The following is a 16,115-nucleotide window of genomic DNA, read 5'->3' as shown; positions in this document are numbered from 1 at the left end:
CGGGGCAGATACTACTTACTTTCTTCATATATTGCTTGCTCCCCATCCCTCTCCAGAAGCTGAGCAGGACTTCATCTTCCCCTCTGGGGGAGGTAGGGATTGAGACCTCGTAGGTTTCCAGTTGGGCATAGGGGTGTAGATAACTGGGATAATATGTATCCAGTTCTGAAAAACATCCTGTGTGCATCTGGGACAAACGAGGGAACTTTCCATTAGAAATACCCTCTCAGTAATGTAAGTGGAGATTGTCCCTAGAGCAGTCTTTCAGCAAGGACCTTGGAAAACTCAGTTCACTCACCCCTTTTCACCCCAAGATAAATTTCCTTCAAAAGAATACCCACCAAGACAATGTTCATGGAAGTGACCCAGCAGCACGTGAGGCTTGGCATTTGAAGATAGTTAGCTCAGAGGCTTAGGCCACCTCTGAGTGTGTTCTCAACCTTCAGGGTTCGGGTTTGGTTTGGGTTAGGTGTTTCGTAATTACCTGCTTCCCATGGATTCCTCTTTATGGAGACCTCTCCTAAACCAGCATCCATGTTAATTTCCTTTATTAGGGACTTCGTCACATCTTCTTTGTTTTAACGGTGATACCTTTTTGTGGTAGCTGACAGCTGCCCACATTGGCTCGAATTTCCCACCTTTTACTCTGTTATCCTTTGCCCTTTACGTTTATATACAGACTTGTTAATACTACACTGGACTGTGAGCTCCACCAGGCCAGGGACCTCTGCATGTCCAAAAGATCTCTTGTTCTTCTAGGCTAGTTCCTCCAGGGCACACCCACAGCCTAACACAGTGCCTGGCATACAGCAGCCAGCCCACAAAATAAGCGACAAAACACAACACAACACAACACAACACAACACAACACAACACAACACAACACAAAACAAAACAAACCCAAAAACCAGCTACAGGAAAGGCTAAACTTCCTTTGCACCCTCCCAGTCTGGGCTCCCACCCAGCAGGCGCTGGGCGGGACGCTCAGAGTTCGGCCTCTCCCGTGACGTCACGCGAGGCGGGACTTCCGGCCGCCCAAGTTTAACAGTCCAGGCGGGAGCCGGAAGCGCAGCGAGGAGCGGGTGGAGCCGGGGCCCCCCGTGTGGTCCCCACGCCTGAGAGGTGAGGTTCCGCCGGACGAGGGGTGGCCGTGAGCACCCGGCTCAGGGCCGCGGAGGGCGGCGGCGGGGGCCCCGGGGTCAGCCGCGCGCCCCCGGCCGAGAGTGGCCCGGGACGGGACGGGACGGGGTCGCGGGCCCGGCTGTCCTGGCTGTCCCGGGCGGCTCGCTCTCTTTCGGGTCCGCAGCCGCCCTGGGCCTGGGGTGCGTCCCGAGGAAAGCGACCCCGGAGAACTCTTCTTCTTCAGAAGAGGTGCAGTTGGTCGCTGTCACTCGACTTCCGCGGGACCCTCTCTGAGCGACTGATGCCACAGGTCCCCCAAGTCCAGCGAGGGTCGCTTAACTCAGCTTTGGGGGACCTTGATCCCCGTTGCACCACACTGCCCAGGAGGCACCTTACGTTTGGTCGTGGAAGCGACTTGTTGCACTTGTGCTGACTGCACTCAAGAGTTCTGCTTTCCTACGCTTTGTTTGTCCTCGAGCAGGGGAACAGGGGGCTTCAGTCACCAACTAGAAACAGTGTCTGCAGTTCAACAGGTGACGCTTTTTAGCAGCCCCTGGCTCGCGCCCTCCTACACCTGAACCGCCCATACACTTCTGTATCTCGAAAGCACAGCCATCGCGGGAGTGTCTGGCTAAAAGTTTTATCCTTTCCCTAAACATTAAATATTTTTGTCAGCTTAAAACATTTTTTCTTGCCGGGCGGTGGTGGCGCACACCTTTAATCCCAGCACTCGGGAGGCAGAGCCAGATGGATCTCTGTGAGTTCGAGGCCAGCCTGGGCTACAGAGAGAGTAGGACAGGCACCAAAGCTATACGGAGAAACCCTGTCTCGAAAAAACAAACAAAAGTATTTTTTTTTTTCTCTTGGGAATGAACGCTTTCTGCCTTAAGCATTTTATCTTGTCCTCTGGAGCCCATTAGTGTGGGGCTTTGTTGATGATTTGTGTGTGTGGGGTCCCGTCTGTGACCACTGTTGGTCAGTGGCATTGGTGGATAAATTCGGCCCCCGCACGTCAACATGTGGAATCAGTTTAGTATGTTGGAGTAGCCTTAAAAAAAAAAGATGTAACCACTTTTTATTAGACTTCAAGTATCAATCAAACTGTGTTGACCTATAAAGAGAGATATATTTTGTGTGGCTACCATAGATTAAAAAAAAAAAAATCACCAATTTAAAAATAGTATATATGCTTGTGCCCTGGTTTTTGTCTATTGACTTTATTAAAAAAAAAAAACAAACAAAAAACAAACTTGTTGCAGCCCACTTCATCCAAATTTATTGCTGTATATTAGTTTTTAGATAGAGGCAGTAGAATTAGTTGTATTGTTGACAGTTTATTATTGGATAATAATACAGTACTCTTTGTTTGTTTGTTTTGTTTTGTTTTTCGAGAAAGGTTTTCTCTGTGTAGCCCTGACTGCCCTTGGAACTCACTCTGTAGACCAGGCTGGCCTTGAACTCAGAGATCCAACTGCTTCTGCCTCCAGAGTGCTGGGACCAAAGGTGTGAACCACCATGCCCAGCTATAATAACAGTCCTTTTTCTTGTACCACCTATACTGACTGAGTGTGGGAGTGTATTTCTTTGTTTTGTTATTTCCTGTGTATTTCTGCATATACTGTCTTCCACACCACCTGTTGCTCTTCAGAGTGCCTGGAGCAGCCCCTGCAGCCCCTTGGATATCTTTCTAGATCACTTTGGCTTTGGCTTGTGACATCACTTCGTTAGAATTATGTGTTTCAGTATCACACTGAATAAAAAGTGAGAGGCGGTGGACCAAGATTTGGTATTGGGACAAGGTGGCAACTTCTGTAATCATGTTGCTAATTGTAGAGTTTGGAAAATTTGGGATACTGGGATTGAGACTTCCAGGAATACTAGATTATGGTACATTTTTTAAAAGATGAGAACATGAGTACATTGTGTGTGTGTGTGTGTGTGTGTGTTGTACTTCTGGATCAGATGTTTCAAATCTATATGAGGAAGCAGACATTGTTATGGGAACAAATAAGACAACAAAAGTTTGATGAAAAAAATTGAATTGGGTGGTGGAATATAGGGTAATTGATAAAAGGGCTACTTTTGCTACAGTAGATAGGGAACCCACGTTTTTGTAGGAGATCAGCCCACATACTTATTTACCCCAGGAACTCTTGAGGAATGACTTAGTTAGAAATAGACAGTGGGGAGAAAACACAGGATAGACTCGGGTGGGCCTAGGTCCTTATCCACTGGTCCAGAACTTTATTCCAATGGGCTATTTATAACAATGCTGAGGAGTGGAGCAAAAGACCTCCCCCTTGCTAGTTAGGCACCTGGTACCCAGGCCTGTGGTCCAATCAACTTCCCATGCAGTCCTGCTGGGTACAACCACTAGGAAACCTCCAACAGCTATTAGAGGCAGAGATATTTGAGCTGAGACCTGAGTGATAAGGAGATGTTTAGGGGAATCTTCGGGGAACTTTTCAGTTAGAGGGCCAGGAAGTGAAGAGACACTAAGATGAGGCTGACCTTGGCTTGATACATAGACACAAGGAAGGCCAGTGTTCAGGTCTAGTGGTCCCAGACAAGAGAGGTAGGAGATCTTCACGGGCATACCTGTCCTGTAAGGTGGGCTGAGGAGGTTGGGTTGGTTGGAGTATGTGATTTGGCTCGTCACTGGATTAGATCACTGGAACTACCTTCTAGTGTGTGCTGTTTGGAATAAAAATGGACAGAAATGGGCAAGTAAAACCACTGCCTTTACATTAGGGACATTTAAGCTTTTCAAAGTTGCTTTTCTGTAATGTGTATGTTCTAAACTTTTTCTAGGCTCAGTCATGCAGGAAAACCTCAGATTTGCTTCATCAGGAGATGATATTAAAATATGGGATGCTTCGTCTATGACATTGGTGGACAAATTCAACCCCCACACGTCACCACATGGAATCAGTTCAATATGTTGGAGCAGCAATAGTATCCTTTTAAAAAATAGTAACCACTTTTTATTAGTCTTCAGTAATCAGTAAAACTGTGTGGGCCCATAAAAAGAAAAGTGTTTTATGTTGCTGCCATAGATTAAAAAAAAAAAATTCAGATAAAAATATTACATGTGCATGTGCTCTTATTTTCTCTGTTGATTTTATTTTAAACAAATTGGTTGTAACCTCCTTCATTCAAGCTTGCTGTATATTAGTCTTCAGCTACAGGTGGTAGAGCTCTGTTGTCTACAGTTATTATTGAATGCACAGAATAAGGAGGGTAATAGAGCAGGGGGAGATTTGAGAATGATTTTCTGTATCTCCATTTGGGTATTTGTGAATCGGATGTAGGATTCAGTGAGAGCTTGGGGGCAGAAGCAAGATGGGGAGGAGATTAAAACAACTGTCCAGTGTTCACATCTTCCTGATGACAAGGAGATTAACATAAAAACAACTGTCCATCTTTCGCATCTTCCTGATGCCATGCTTGGATTTCTCTTTACTGTCCGTGAAGAAAAACAGCACCATTTCCCAGCAGACGAAGTGGGTTGAGGTTTCCCGTGCTTCCTGATTGCTATCCTCCCTGTATTGGTGAGCTTCCAAATGGGTATGGGGGAGCCTGTGAGCTGGGTTTATGATCCCCACATCACTGGCAATTTGGTCTGACAGTTCTTTGTTATGGGGACTTCCCTGGGTGTCGTAAGATGCTAGGAAATGTTCCTGGCCTCTACTACCCAACCTCTGGATGCTTTTAACTCCCAGTTGTGATGGTCCAAAGTGCCTGAAGTTGCTGGACTCACTCTCGGTTGAGAACCTCTGCTGTAGATGAAGTGCTCTTCGTTTTCTTGATGTGAAAATACTCCATGTCATTGGCATGCTAGAAATTAATCTTCTGTGAAACACATACTGTTTTGAAACAACCATTAAGTGTTAAGAATTGTCTGGTTTTTACCAGTATCAAAGTATTAATATTCTTCCTGATGAAAGGGAAACGACAAAGCTTTAAAATATGACTGATTTATGAACAAACGTATTAGGATTTTTTAATCTCCAATGCCTGTTCTTGCACATACATAACAAATGACAACTTTTCTTATTGAATTAAATTTCCCTCTTGATCATCCCTTGATTTCTGCATTGGAGCAGTGAAACCAATTACTTTGATGCTCTATTAATCAAACTTGTGTGAAGAACTCTCCAGCCTGTCGTGTGGAAACTGTTTTAAGGAGAGTGGCAAGTGCAGGAAGCTGATCCTCTCTGATTTTAGTTTTTTTTTTGCCAGAGCTGAGGACCGAACCCAGGGCCTTGCACTTGCTAGGCAAGCGCTCTATCACTGAGCTAAATCCCCAACCCCTAGTTTTGGGTTTTTTGTTTTGTTTTTTTGAGACAGGGTTTCTCTGTAGTTTTGGTGCCTGTCCTGGATCTTGCTCTGTAGCCTAGGCTGGCCTCAAACTCATAGAGATCTGCCTGGCTCTGTGTCCTGTGTGCTGGGATTAAAGGTGTGCGCCACCACCGCCCGGCTTATTTTTAGTTTTTAATTGTGTTAACAGTTTCTTTTGGGGGGGAAGGGGGGACTGTTTAAGAAAAGAAACAATTCTTAATAGGCTGTGTTTTTTTCTGCTCAGCTTGGTTTCAGGGAGTGTCACCAGGAGCTGGCATTGATGGCTGGTGTGGCAGTGAGGGAGTGCCGTGTGACTTTCAGAAGCTGGTCCTAGTTCAGTGCGGAGGGCTTCATGTTAGCCACACTCCATTCATGAAGCTGTGGTTCTTCCATGTCAGTTGTTACTGAAGAACAGAGTTCTAGACGCAGCGACTTAGGGTTCCAGTATGTAAGATTCAAGAGCAGCTTCAGGATGAGATGCCAGGGGAGTTCTTTATTCTTTTGGTTTCTTTAGCTGATGCTCCACGCTCCTCTCATGACTTCTAAAACTACAAGAACAACTTAGAATCTAGTTTCCCCTCTTCCTGTGGTTCTTTTTCTGTGCCCTAAGGGATGAAATGTGGTAAACAAAGGAAGAAGCTGATGTTGGTAGAACTTATTTTATTTTACCCAGAAGTGATGTGTGCATATTGCCCTGTAATTGGTAGGGGAACTTCCACTCAACACTTACCAGGGCTTGCTCATTTCAGAGATGTTGCAAATACTTGGCCTGTAAAAGCAAGGTTATAGTTGAGTTTGAAGGGAAGAGCATTGGCGACTAGCTCTGTGGATTTTGGCCCTGTGCTGATTCATTTGATAATCCACAAACCAGAGAAACTTGGACTCTGTGTTTTTATGATGAGCAGTTTGTGTCAATGGCAGCTTACCTGTTAACCTGGACTCTTCATTCTTAGGGTAGAAGGTGACACTCCATCCTTGACTCAGACGGGGACTTCTTTTCTTAGCTAGAAGGTGACAACTGTATCCTTGAGTCCAGTGGAGACTTCATTCTTAGGGTAGAAGGTGACACTCTATCCTGAGTCCAGTGGAGACTTCATTCTTAGTGTAGAAGGTGACACTCTATCCTTGACTCCAATGGAGACTTCATTCTCAGGCTAGAAGGTGACAGTCTATCCTGAGTCCATGGAGACTTCATTCTCAGGGTAGAAGGTGACACTCTATTCTTGACTCCAGTGGAGACTTCATTCTTAGGGTAGAAGGTGACACTCTATTCTTGACTCCAGTGGAGACTTCATTCTTAGGGTCGAAGGTGATACTCTATCCTGACTCCAGTGGAGACTTAATTCTCAGGGTAGAAGGTGACACTCTATCCTGAGTCCAGTGGAGACTTAATTCTCAGGGTAGAAGGTGACACTCTATCCTGAGTCCAGTGGAGACTTCATTTTAGGGTAGAAGGTGACATTCTATCCTGAGTCCAGTGGAATTCAGAATAGATGAATAGGGTGTAGCTCAGTTGTTAGAGGCTTGCCTAGCATGAATGAAGCCCTAGGTTTGATTATAAGAATCATGTTAAATCAGGCGTGGTGGTAAGTGCTTGTAATCTTAGCATTTGGGAGGTAGAGATAGGAGAGTCAGAATCTCAAGGTCATTCTGGGCTAAAAAGTGAGTTTTGAAGGCAGCCTAAGATATTTGAAACTGTCTCAAAAACAAGAACAAAAAATTGTTCCAATCCATGGTCTATTCATAAAATATCTTAGTATTATGCTCACTGACCAAAATAATAGAGCAAGGATCATCTAGACGTTTCCATTGCTTCCATGCATAGACTTTGCTTCCTGAAAGTTGAAAGTTTAAAATTCCCGTATTCTGGAGACAAGAAGATGGCCCAGAGGGTGAGGATCCTTCTTAATCATTCTGGTTTAAAATACTTACATTGTTTTGTGTTCACTTATTACTCATGTGTAATTTATATAGACTAAGGTAATTAACTTAAAGCTAAATTTGTATAACATAAGCAGTTTCTATTTAACCACACCCATTTGTGTTTACTATACTTGTTCTTAATATATCCATGGTTGACGCACTTGTGACTGCGATCTAGTCCCAAGAAGACATCACCTTCGTTTTCTGCTGGAAGGAGAAGAGTGGTGTGCATACTGGCTTTCTAACTGAAGTTGGTACTGAGCACTGGCTTAGTCAGTCAGTCCCCTGGGCAGACTTTGTCCACGACAAAGCTGGTTATTATTTTCATGTGCTGCTTGTATCCTGTTCTTAACTCTGAAGGATAAAATTAGACCTTCTGGCCCACCCTGGGAAAGGAGTGTTTCACAAGGGCTAAGTGGCTTTCAAATGATAGTGTAGCCAGAAGGGATGGTTCTCCCTGCCATCCAGAAAAAGAGAATTCGTAATTAGCGACGGAACCATTTTGAAAGCTGTGTATGACCTGTCTTGGTGTTGGCATACTTGACTGTGCTCTGTGACCATAGTTGGGCGCTGTGGGTGTCCATGGACTGTTTGATGCTTCTTAACTCTTCATTTAGATAACTTCCTAGTGACAGCCTCTTCCAGTGGTGACAAAATAGTGGTGTCAAGTTGCAAATGTAAACCGGTTCCACTTTTGGAGCTTGCTGAAGGGGTAAGTTTGCTTTTTAAACCATTTAAAATCTCAGTTTTGCTTAAATGACAATGACTTACTTGTGTTGGTTCTTTGTGTTTAAAAACATTTTTCTCCTCAACCCCGAATACTACAGTACCAGGTGGCATGTGTATGCTTACTTGAAAGGCTGTGAACTAAGGTTATATTGAGTCCCTAGCTTCTGTGTCCCCTCCTGTTGATGTGTGACTTAGGTCACTAGGTTGACTTGGCCATATGAACTCTCATGATGGAGCTGTCCTGCTGACTGGGTGCATGATCATCAACAGAAGCCTAGTTCTCAAGGTATCCTTCCACTTTAGATGCTGAGCACTTAGGACACAGGGACCTGCTGGGGCCTTAAGCACCTGGAACAGATCAGCTTTCCAGTGAGTCCTGGGCCCATGGCACACAATGAACACTGTGCCTTTATCCTTTTGTTTTTTAAGTTCATTCAGTATAATACTGGTTTCTTCCTTTTCATTCACACATTCACAAAAGCTATTCTTCAAAGAGAATGCCACCTAAACAGAAAGGTGTGCCTTACTCTAGTCTTGCTTCTCTCTCTCTCTCCAGCTTAAATCTCACTTCCAGCCCAGGCGAGGAAGCTTAGACATGTCTAAGGGTAGACTGGGAGTTTGAGGCAGATGGGGCTAAGTAAAGTTGAAGAAGAGACTGTCCCTGGTCAGTAGACAGACTGCATTCTTCAAGACAGGAGGTACAGCAATCTTGGGATGTTTGGGTCCTTCAAAAGTGGCCAGCAGGCTGCCATTGAATTTAACGCTGAAGGCAATTCAGTTCCTCCGACCTTCATAACTGGATGCTCTTTCATGCATTGTGTTTTCAAATCAGTGTTAACACCTCTGCCCTCTTTCCCCCCTCTGGATCTGTTCATTTATTAATTTGTTTATTTTAGACAGAGTCTCTCCATGTAGTCCTGGCTGTCTGGAACTTGCTGTTTAGACCAGGCTGACCTTGAAATCATAGAGAGATGCCTGCCCTTGCTGCCTCAGTGTTTGGATTACTATGACGCCCTACTTCTCCTTTGGAAAAACGTATACTTTGTACTTGCACACTTCAGGTTCTAGTCTATGCTCTACTGCTTTAACAGAGGACGTATGCAAATGTGAGTCATGGTTCTGAGGACGTGGTGGATATTCCGTTATTTGTGTAGTTTAGCCCTCCCCACTTCAACACATGACATTGTGAAGCAGGTACACAAATACTTCTGAAAGCTCTTTGCAAACAGTGGTTTCGAACTCTTTATGAGGAATTTCTTATAACACATCTGGCCATTATTTTGGTGGGGTCCCAGCCCTGTTAACACTCATGCCACTTAAGCTCTCAGGCCCCTTCTACTTGGGGAAAGAAATTTCCACCCTACTTACTTTAAAATTATTTTTAGAATGAAATTTAACTTCTTGACTTTGTTTTTAATTCTGCGTATTTCCTCTTCGAAGTGGACAGATTGGTGTTAGCAGTATTATAATGGCTTTGGTGGGCTACAAAATAACTTTTAAATGTAAGGTTTAAAAAATGATGTCTGTTGATTTTTTATTTTGTCCTATGGGTACAGGATTCCTATATAGCATACAATTTCTATTAATTATTTAAGTTCATTAGACGCATTAATAATATATTAACATAAAAAGGACTTCTTTCTGTCAACAAGGTAAGCCAGTTTTAAGTATAGATTTTGTTTTGATACCTTAACAATAATTGTACTATGACAGCTGGCATCCACTATATCAATCTATTGTGGACAACATTTTATCTATTTCTTTTAAAAGTTATTTTAATGGTTATTAGAAATTTTTGATTTGCAATGCAGTAGATTCTAAAGTAAATCTTACTCCTTCAGACTTGTTCTTTCCTAGGATGGTGCCTGCAAGAACATTTTTACTAGAGTTAAAACACTGATGTGCGTGCGTGCGTGTGTGTGTGTGTGTGTGTGTGTGTGTGTGTGTGTGTGTGCGTGTGCGTGTGCGTGTGCGTGTGTGTGTGTGTGTGTGTGTGTGTGTTGTTCTTTTTTATATGTGTTACTTGATGCTGTTGGTTAACATCCAGTGGGGTTGTGGAAAGGGTACCGTCTGTAAGCGTCTTTGGAGCACAGACTGTTCTGGGGATGCCTGACTCTCAGGGTAGGAACCGTTGATCTAGTACTCATCTCAAAAATGTGAGGTCGCTTGCCTAAGCCTGCACAATTTGTCGTTTGGCTAAGTCATGGAGTCTTTCCTTTGGACTTCATTCTGTGTTTGATAGCCCAGACAAATATTGGCTCTGACAGCAGGTTGATGGGTTTGGGGCTTCTTGTAGGTGTGCTTGTGAGTCACTGAAAACCATTATACCCAGCTCTGGCTTGCTTTTTACATTTTTTTGTCCACTGTATTTGGGGGCATGGGCTTTCAGGAAGCAGGAAAACTAGCTGGGAAGTAAAGTTTGGGTTAGTGCTAGTAATAGATTTGGATGCAGGGAGGCATGTGGAGTTTATTGTAGGATTGGAGTTTATAGACCTGGTTGATCAGTTGGGACCTGGGTGACGAGGAATGGAGGGCTATTCTGCACCTTCACCTTGATAATTTGTGCCCTAGCTAAGTTGAGGAGGGAAATGCGGCCGGGTTGTTTTGTTTACATGTTTATGCATGTGTTTGTATATGGTGGTAGATTTCTCAGCGACCTCACAGTCACTCAGAAAATGCTCAACTACTGAGTCATTCCACTAGCCCCGAAGACTGGATTTGCTGAGATGCTTAAGACTCCTTGGGGTGAGATTGGCTAGGAGACTTGGGGCATGTGTCCTGATATGTTTAAAACCTTTTCTCATCTGTAAAATGGGGGTCTGTGCTAGAATTAATTAATTAATTTGGGTTTTCAAGGTAGGGTTTCTCTGTGTAGCCCTAGCTGTCCTGGAACTCACTCTGTAGATCAGGCTGGCCTCAGTTGCTTGCCTCTGTTTCTAAACTGCTGAGATTAAAAGCATGCGCCACCACTGCATGGCTTAGAAATTATTTAAAGGTCGTATGTTTAGCATTTTCTGAGCAGAGAGTAATTTTAAGATGTTGTATAGAGATCCTAGAGCAGGTCTTAGCAAGGGGAGATAGTGAGCTCATGCTTAATGGGAGGCCAAGGCTCACTGGTGTTTCTCAGGCTTACTCTCAGGCTACCCTTCAGTAAAGAACACCACCAGTTTTTGATTTTCTTAACATCTGAAGATGAATAAGCTGTTGGATCCCTATAAAGGATGAGGAGAGGCGAATTTTTAGTTGCGGAAATTTTTAGTTGCAAGTATTAGTGTCTTTTTGCCTTGTAATTCAGCAGATTCATTGTCCTGCTTACCGTGTTGGGTGAGATGAGACTATATCATCTCTGGGCCCTGGTAAACTAATTTTGTTTGTTTGTTTGTTTCTTTTGTTTAACTAGCAAAAGCAGACATGTGTCGATTTAAATTCCACATCAATGTATTTGGCAAGTGGAGGCCTAAATAACACTGTTAATATTTGGGATTTAAAGTCAAAACGAGTTCATCGTTCTCTTAAGGTAAGTGAATATATTTTAAATATTTATAGAATGAGCAGCTCACACTCTGTTTAGAATGGTTACCAAACTTTGCCCTCAGAATTGAAGTGCTTTATAAAGTGAGACTTACTTAGGGAAAACATGGGTGCTGTCTAGCTGAAATGTTTTCCTCATAGAATTGTTGATGCATGTTGCCTTTCCCTTACTACTTTTTTCATGCGTTCATAAAATTCTCCTGTTTTGAATGAACTACTTCCCTGGGCTTTTCTTTTTCGGAGGTGTAGTTTTGTCATCAGGTTTTTGTTTTTGTTTTGGTTTTGGAAAAGTGTGTGGTTCTAGAGTTCAGTAACCAGAGTTGAGGATTCAGCCTGTTAGTTCTGGGGTGTGTGTGGCCGCCACTGTTGATGGTATTTTTGCTTGTATATCTTTAAACTTGGTAATGAAATAGTTCTTAAAATAATTTACTATTTAAAATTCATGTTCCCTTGGGCAGTTCTTTGTAGGTTCAGAAAATAAACATTCATCTCAGTAAGGTCTGTGGTTAAGACTTTCGTCACTCTACTTTTTGCTTTTTTAATATTTAGAAGGGGAACTACAAAGTTATTTTTGAGTTTGTCATTTAAAAAGATTTAATATGAAAAATATAAATAATTGTATATTTGTACTCTCCTGCAGGGAGTACACAGAAAAGAACTTCCTTTAACTGTTACATTGTGGCCAGTACTGTTTGACCTGCTCTCCCGTCATCCCATCTCCAGCAGTCTGTTTTGTAGTAAATACCAGACATTTTGCTGTACATCTTAGCATCATTGAGTTAATTCTAAAGGTGCTATTTGGAGAGTGGTACTTTCTCTCTTTCTCTCTCATAACTAAACAGAAAAGTGATCCCATAATTGCTTTTGTGTTCTTTTTGGAAGGTTATTGTTTAAGTGTGGCTAAACTTGAAGCCTCTTTAAACTCGGCTACGGAAAAAGACAGGTAACTGAAGAGTTGTCGCTAATGAAATAGTTAGCTTTTGTCACATCCCTTAATGAGCTAGCTGTTGTGCTTGCACATGCTGCTGCTGTTTATTTCAGCAACTGCAGAGCAGCAAGCAGTATTCTCATGTGCAGATGGAGAAACCGAGTCAGATGCTAAAGATCTGGTTCTTTGTCAGCTTCACAGAGGTCCTTGCAAGTGCAGACCCTGCTCTTCCTGTAGTATTTTGATTGTGCACTATTTGAGTTCACATTGCTTAGTGGGGTGTTTCTTTCTGAATAGGGGTTGTCTTACAGAGCTGAGAAGAGGTGAGCCTTTGATCCGTTGGTCAGTTTTTTGACATTTGATTGGTACATAGTAGATGTTTCCTGATGATGTATTTTCCACAGCTGGGATTAGGAAGATACCTGCTCCTTTTCTAAGTGGCAGAAATTCTGTTGGATGACATGCTCTTAGTTCCCTGTGATAACATTGCACACAGTGATGCTTATTTCTTTGCATTAACTACAACCCCCCCCCCCCCCCATGAACACTTGGTCTTTGGTGGAAGAGAGGGAATGTTTGAAGATTGTTTGATAAAGTTGCAATGTAAGTGTAATGTCCTAGCCACACTGGTCTTGATAGTCTGTTAGTTATTTTGTATCAAGTTTAGTATATTTATCTTAGTGAATGACAGAGCACTATATTGTTAAAAAAGCAAAACAAAAAACCCACCCTCCTAACTCAGATCAGTGTTAAATGTTCCTGCTAAACACCTCTGACTCGATGTTTGGAAGCAATCCTGTGACTCAGTTTCTTCAAAGTCTTGGACTTTTCACTCCCTCAGAGTAGATGCTGTTCACATTTAAGAGGCGGTCTGCTGTGTTGGGAGGGCTTTGGAGTTTGACTTGGAGTTGAGTGCTAGTCTGTCTCTGAGCACGTCTGTGAGGTGGCCCCAGCCTCCTAAGCTGTAGTGTGTCGAGTGCCTCATCTGTAAGCGGGGAATGACTTTGAAGGATTGACTAGTTAGCTGTCCCATGGCTCGGATGTGTCTTTGCTTTTCTCCCACTTTGTCACGTCTGCTGTCCTTCCTTTCCCCTTAACTTAGCTCTTCTTTTGTTTATTTGCTCGTTTGCCATTTGAGGTAAGACTTGCCATATAGCTCAGGGTAGCCTAGAACTCTGTGTAGTACAGGCTAGTCTTGAGCTCCTGATTACAAGTGTATACTGCCACTTGCCACTCTCATCCTGTCTCTAAGGTTGGACTCAGTTTTCTCTCTCTCTCTGTCAGTTCAGGTGACAGTGATACCTTTCTTCTTCTTCTGACCCCTTGACGTCACTGTTTATTTAGCATTTATTCTGTCATTTTGGTGCTAATTTCAGTGGCCTCATAATATTCAGTTGTGCAATAATATTCAAGAGCAAACATTTAACGTGAAATAAACGTTGTCTATATTCAGTTGTGCAATAATATTCAAGAGCAAACATTTAACGTGAAATAAACGTTGTCTATCAGTGGAAGTCAGTTCTCTAAGGTGAACGTTAAGTCAGTTACCCTTTGAAAATGGTTATTGTTTCAGAGTTCGTGGACATGTAATATGGCTCTGAAAACCTGACTTCTGAGGATTAACTGACAGCTGTGCTCTTTCCATTCATCACAATATGGGGGTTAATTCTTGTGTTCATTTCTTTCAGGATCATAAAGGTGAAGTAACTTGTGTGGCATACAATTGGAATGATTGCTACATTGCTTCTGGGTCTCTCAGTGGTGAGATCATTTTGCACAGCGTAACCACTAATATATCCAGTACACCTTTTGGCCATGGGAGTAGCCAGGTACAGTATGGTTTTTTTAAAAAATAAAGCTGATAAGTTATATTTTGAATTACTTTACATAAGAAAATAAATTTATTTTTTTCTTTAAAAAAATTTTTTATTAAGAGATTTTCTATTAGTTTTACATATCAACCACAGATTTCCCTATCCTCCCTCCACCCCCCCCCCCCCAGCCTTTCCCCCAGCCCACCTTCCCATTCCCACCTCCTCCAAGGTAAGTTCTCCCTCCCCTGGTGAGTCAGCAGAGCCTGGTACATTCAGTTGTGGCAGGCCCAATCCTCTCCTCCCTGCACCAAGACTGAGCAAAGTGTCTCAGCATAGGCACTAGGTTCCAAAAAGCCAGCTCATGCACTAAGGGCAGGTCCTGGTCTCACTGCTGGTCTCACTGTCTGGGGGCCCCCTAAACAGTTCAAGCTAAACAACTGTCTCACTTATCCAGAGGGGCTGATCCAGTTCCATGGGGGCTCCTCAGCTATTGGTTTACAATTCATGTGTTTCCACTAGTTTGGCTATTTGTCCCTGTGCTTTTTCCAATCATGGTCTCAATATCTCTTGCTCATATAATCCCTCCTCTCTCTTGCTGATTGGACTCAAGGAGCTTTGCCTGGGGCTTGGCCGTGGATCTGTGCATCTGCTTCCATCAGTCACTGGATGAGGGTTCTATCATGTCATTTATGGTGTTCGGCCATCCGATCACCAGAGTAGGTTAGCTCAGGCACCCTCTTGACCATTGCGAGTAGTCTATAGTGGAGTCATCTTTGTGGATTCCTGGGGACCTCTAGCACTCTGTTTCTTCCTATTCCCATAGTGTCCTCATTTATCTTGGTATCTCTTTCCTTGTTCTCCCATTCTGTTCCTGATCCAGCTGGGACCTCCCGCTTTCCTAAGCTCTCTTTCTCCTGACCCTTGCTCCCCATTACCTCCCCTCACCCCCAGTGTGCTCATGTAGGTCTCATCCATTTCTCTGTCGCTGGGTGATCCCTCTGTCTTTCTTAGGGTCCTCTTTACTAGGTGGCCTCCCTAGAGCTGTGGGTTGCAGTCTGGTTATCTTTTGCTTTACATCTAGTATCCACTTATGAGTGAGTACATACCATGTTTGTCTTTCTGAGTCTGGATTGCTATGGGCTGTCCTGTATGCTGTAAATATATGTTGCTATGGTTGATTCATAAATAAAACACTGATTGGCCAGTAGCCAGGCAAGAAGGGTAATGTAGGTGGGACAAAGAGGAGGAGAATGCTGGGAGGTTGAAGGCTGAGGCAGGGCTACCATGAGGAGCAGGATGTAAAGTACCACTAAGCCACGAGCCACATGGCAAGGTATAGATTAATAGAAATGGGTTAATTTAATATACAAGAACTAGATAGCAAGAAGCCTGAGCCATTAGGCCAAACAGTTTAAATAATGTAAGCATCTGTGTGTTTATTTGAGTCTGGTGGCTGTCAGCCCAGGCGGGACTGGAGATAACTCCAGCTACACTGGGTTACCTCACTCAGGATGATATTTTCTAGTTCCATCCATTTGCCTGCAAACCTCATGATGTCATTGTTTTTCTCTGCTGAGTAGTACTCCATTGTGTATATGTACCACATTTTATCCATTCTTCAGTTGAAGGGCATATAAGTTGTTTCCAGGTTCTGGCAATTACAAATGATGTTGATATGAACATAGTTGAGCATGTGTCCTTGTGGTATGATTGAGCATTCCTTGGGT

At 43.2% G+C, this 16,115-nt stretch overlaps 1 protein-coding gene across 2 annotated transcripts in view; it reads left to right on the top strand.

Annotated features, from left to right (window-relative positions):
- Positions 1-1,027: 1,027 nt before the first annotated feature.
- The window catches only part of Nedd1 (NEDD1 gamma-tubulin ring complex targeting factor), a 48,822-nt gene continuing 33,734 nt past the window's right edge, over positions 1,028-16,115 (top strand). The window contains exons 1-5 of one of the 2 annotated variants that reach the window (XM_036169395.1): positions 1,028-1,122; positions 3,934-4,077; positions 8,004-8,098; positions 11,516-11,632; positions 14,263-14,403. In XM_036169395.1, the coding sequence (XP_036025288.1) occupies positions 3,942-4,077; positions 8,004-8,098; positions 11,516-11,632; positions 14,263-14,403 (489 nt within the window). In that variant the 5' untranslated portion in view covers positions 1,028-1,122; positions 3,934-3,941. Of the gene's footprint in view, positions 1,123-1,603; positions 1,656-3,933; positions 4,078-8,003; positions 8,099-11,515; positions 11,633-14,262; positions 14,404-16,115 lie in introns of those variants that run through there. The other variant, XM_036169394.1, reaches the window with a different exon arrangement.

Source organism: Onychomys torridus, chromosome 20 (assembly GCF_903995425.1).
Source record: "Onychomys torridus chromosome 20, mOncTor1.1, whole genome shotgun sequence".
NCBI classification, from domain to species: Eukaryota; Metazoa; Chordata; class Mammalia; order Rodentia; family Cricetidae; genus Onychomys; species Onychomys torridus.
This window is presented reverse-complemented; position numbering and strand designations above follow the sequence as displayed.